This window comes from Dipodomys ordii, unplaced genomic scaffold (assembly GCF_000151885.1).
Source record: "Dipodomys ordii isolate 6190 unplaced genomic scaffold, Dord_2.0 Scaffold42, whole genome shotgun sequence".
Lineage (NCBI taxonomy): Eukaryota > Metazoa > Chordata > Mammalia > Rodentia > Heteromyidae > Dipodomys > Dipodomys ordii.
In genome coordinates, this window is record NW_012267258.1 from 1,851,488 (window position 1) to 1,854,982 (window position 3,495).

The 3,495-nt window shown below is 51.0% G+C and overlaps 1 protein-coding gene across 1 annotated transcript in view; it reads left to right on the plus strand.

Annotated features, from left to right (window-relative positions):
* The window catches only part of Fam186a (family with sequence similarity 186, member A), a 70,259-nt gene that overhangs the window by 49,549 nt on the left and 17,215 nt on the right, over window positions 1-3,495 (plus strand). Inside the window, exons 8-9 of the mRNA XM_013018691.1 lie at window positions 8-253; window positions 614-3,045. Of these exons, the coding sequence (XP_012874145.1) occupies window positions 8-253; window positions 614-3,045 (2,678 nt within the window). The remainder of the gene's footprint in view (window positions 1-7; window positions 254-613; window positions 3,046-3,495) is intronic.

Sequence of the window (3,495 nt, forward strand, 5' to 3'; positions counted from 1 at the left end):
GGCTCAGGGGATCACTCTTACCCCTGAGCAGGCCCAGGCTCAGGGGATCACTCTTACTCCTGAGCAGGCCCCGGCTCAGGGGATCACTCTTACTCCTGAGCAGGCCCAGGCTCTTGGGCTCAGTCTTACCCCTGAACAGGCCCAGGCTCAAGGGATCACTCTCACCCCTGGGCAGGTCCAGGCCCTTGGGCTCAGTCTCACCCCTCAGCAGGCCCAGGCCCTAGGGATCACTCTTACCCCCGAGCAGGCTCAGGCCAAAGGGATCACTCCCTCCCCTCAGCAGGCCCAGGTGCCGGGTATTAGTCTCACCTCTAAGCGGGCCCGTGGTCGGGGAATCACTCCCACCCCTCAACAAGCCCGGGCTAAGGGGATCACTCCCACTGCTCAGCAGGCCAAAGCCCTGGGTATCACTCCCACTCCTCAGCAAGCCCAGGCTCAGCAGATCACTCCCACCCCTCAGCAGACCCGCACTCGGGGGATCAGTCCCACCCCTCAACAAGCCAGGGCTAAGAGGATTACTCCTACCCCTCAGCAGACCAAGGCAGTAGGGATCACTCCCACCCCTAAGCGGGCTAAAGCTCAAGGGATCACTCCCACCCCTCAGCAAGCCCAGGCTGGAGGGATTACTCTTACCCCTCAGCAGGCCCAGGCCCTTGGGATCACTCTAACCCCTGAGCAGGCCCAGGCTCAAGGGATCACACTCACTCCTCAGCAGGCCCAGGTCCTGGGGATCACGCTTACCCCTGAGCAGGCCCAGGCTCAAGGGATCACTCTCACCCCTCAGCAGGCCCAGGCTCAGGGGATCACACTCACTCCTCAGCAGGCCCAGATCCTAGGAATCACTCTTACCCCTGAGCAGACCCAGGCTCAAGGCATCACTCTTACCCCTCCTCAGGCCCAGGTCCTGGGGATCACTCTTACCCCTGAGCAGGCCCAGGCTCAGGGGATCACACTCACTCCTCAGCAGGCTCAGATCTTGGGGATCACTCTCACCCCTGAGCAGACCCAGGCTCAAGGGATCTCACTCACATCTCAGCAGGCCCAGGCTCAAGGGATCACTCTCACCCCTCAGCAGGCCCAGGTCCTAGGGATCACTCTTACCCCTGAGCAGGCCCAGGCTGAAGGGATCACACTTACTCCTCAGCAGGCCCAAGCCCTGGGGATCACTTTTACTCTTGAGCAGGCACAGACTGAAGCATTGGAAGTCCCTCTCACACCAGAGCAGATGAAGGCATTTGGCTCCGCCTTTACTCCAAAGCCAGTTCAGGCATTGTGGCCTCCTCTCACTTCTGCTCAAGATCAGTTATTGGAAGTCTCCAGCATCTCAAGAAAGGTCCAGCCATTGCAGGATGGTCTTGTCTCAGCAAAGAAACAAGCATTGATGATCACTCCTAAGAAAGCCCGGACTTTAAGTACCAAACTTACCCAGCAACAAGCTCGAGCATCGGCTATCACTCCCACCTCTGTGCAGGAACCAGAATTAGAAGTCCCTGTCACTGAAGAACAAGCCTGGAAATTGGGAGTTTCTTTTATTCCAGAAAAGTCTCAAGAAGAATCAAACATCATTACCTTTAAGCAGTTGCAACCCTTGCCAGTCACTTCCTCTCGTCAACAAGCTCAGACATTTCATACTCCTCAAACTTTGGAAAAGTCTGACACATTGGTTCCTTCCACTCTCAGACCATTTAAGGAACTGAAGACTACTCTCCCCACTGGGCAACCCAGAATACCAACTTTAACTCCAAGCCTTAAGAAGTCCCTGAAATCATCTCCTCAGAGGTCCTCTATATTTAAGATACCTCCTACTCCTTTGAAGAAATCAAAGCCTCCTCTTGCTCAGGCTCCCATTGCACCTCCAAAGCACCTAGAAAAAAGTGTTCCTTCTGTCTCTACAAAGCTCATGGCACCAGGGATCCCTCCTATGTCTAGACAGATCCCAACATATAGAGGTCAAACCACTCCTGCACCATCCCTAACACCAGAGGTCCCTTCCCAATTTGAGCAGCTCCCAATTGCTGGGGCTCCTGCCACTCCAAAGCAGTTCCTGACTCCCAAGCCTCCTTCGAGACCAGAGGCCCCTCTAACTGGCAGCCTACCTCTTTTATCTGGAGTCCCACTTACCTCTGGACAGATTCCCAGATTGTCGGCTCCTTTATCTCCTGGACAGTCCTTGATTCCTGGGGCCCATTCCATCCCCAGGGAGTTCCTGGAATCTGGACTCCTAGCTTTCTCAGACCAAATACAGGAATTACAGATTCCTGCTTATACTGAGCAACCTTCCTATTTTCAGACTCCTACTCTTGAGCAGGATCTTATTACAAAAACCCTTTCTGGGCAAGTTTCCCCATTACAGATATCTCCTATCACTGAGCAACCCTCTATACAACGGACTCTCCCAACCCTTGAAATGCCCAAGACAGTCCTTTCTTCTTCAGCAACTCAAAAAAAACTGGCAACTATTGCTTCTCTGAAACCTAAATCAGTATTAACCCATCCACGGGCTTCAGATTTCAAAGTGTATCAACCTCCTTTCACTATCAAGAAGGCTGAAATATCAGAGGTCTCTGACGCTTCTGAAGTTACCTGGAAGTCCCCAGAATTAACCCAGTCCTACTTCGCTGATTATAGGCGACCAGTATTACAAACTTCTTACATTGATGAAGCCCTTCCCACTCTAAGAAAGCCTGTAAAATCACCACCTACTCTTATTACTCAACTACCCAAAACGTTACAGATCTCACCTTCTGAATGGGATCTGAAACCCCTACTGCCCTCAATAGACAAGCCCGGGATTATAACTCCAGCCAAGATCTTAGTGCCTCCTTCCTCTCCCCAAGACCTTGAAGAGAAGAGGTATTTTGTTGATGTGGAGGCTCAGAGGAAGAACCTGATATTGTTAAATCAGGCCACAAAAGTTTCTGGACTCTCTGCAGAACAATACACAACAGCTTGGAATCTCATAACTGAGATAATTCATATGGACACAGTTCGGCTGGAGTACCTAGTTCGCAAGTACATTGCCTACAGACAGATCCAGCGTGTCAGGTAGATGTAATTACTATACGGCTCATTTTCTGATATAGTCCTGATTTCAGATACCCTCCCTCATTGCCTAGAGTATATTCATATTTGTAAGATCATATGCTCTAAAATTCTTTCTAGGAAGTGGTGCTGTGGCTCAAGCGGTAGAGCACTCTCCTTGAGCTGAAGAGCGTAGGGACAGCACCCAGGCTCAGAGTTCAAGCCCCATGACTGACCAATAACAAAACAAAACAAAAAAACAAAAATAATTTTTTTTCTAGATTCCTTTTGGTGATTGATTTGCTTGGGCTTTTTGTTGTCCCCCCCCCTTTTTTTATTGTGAGAATACCATACAGAGGAGTTACAATTACATGGGCAAGGGGCTGGGAAGGTGGCTCAGTGGTAGAGCGCTTGCCTTGCATGCCTGAGGCCCTGGGTTCGATTCCTCAGCACCACATAAGCAAAAAGAAAAAA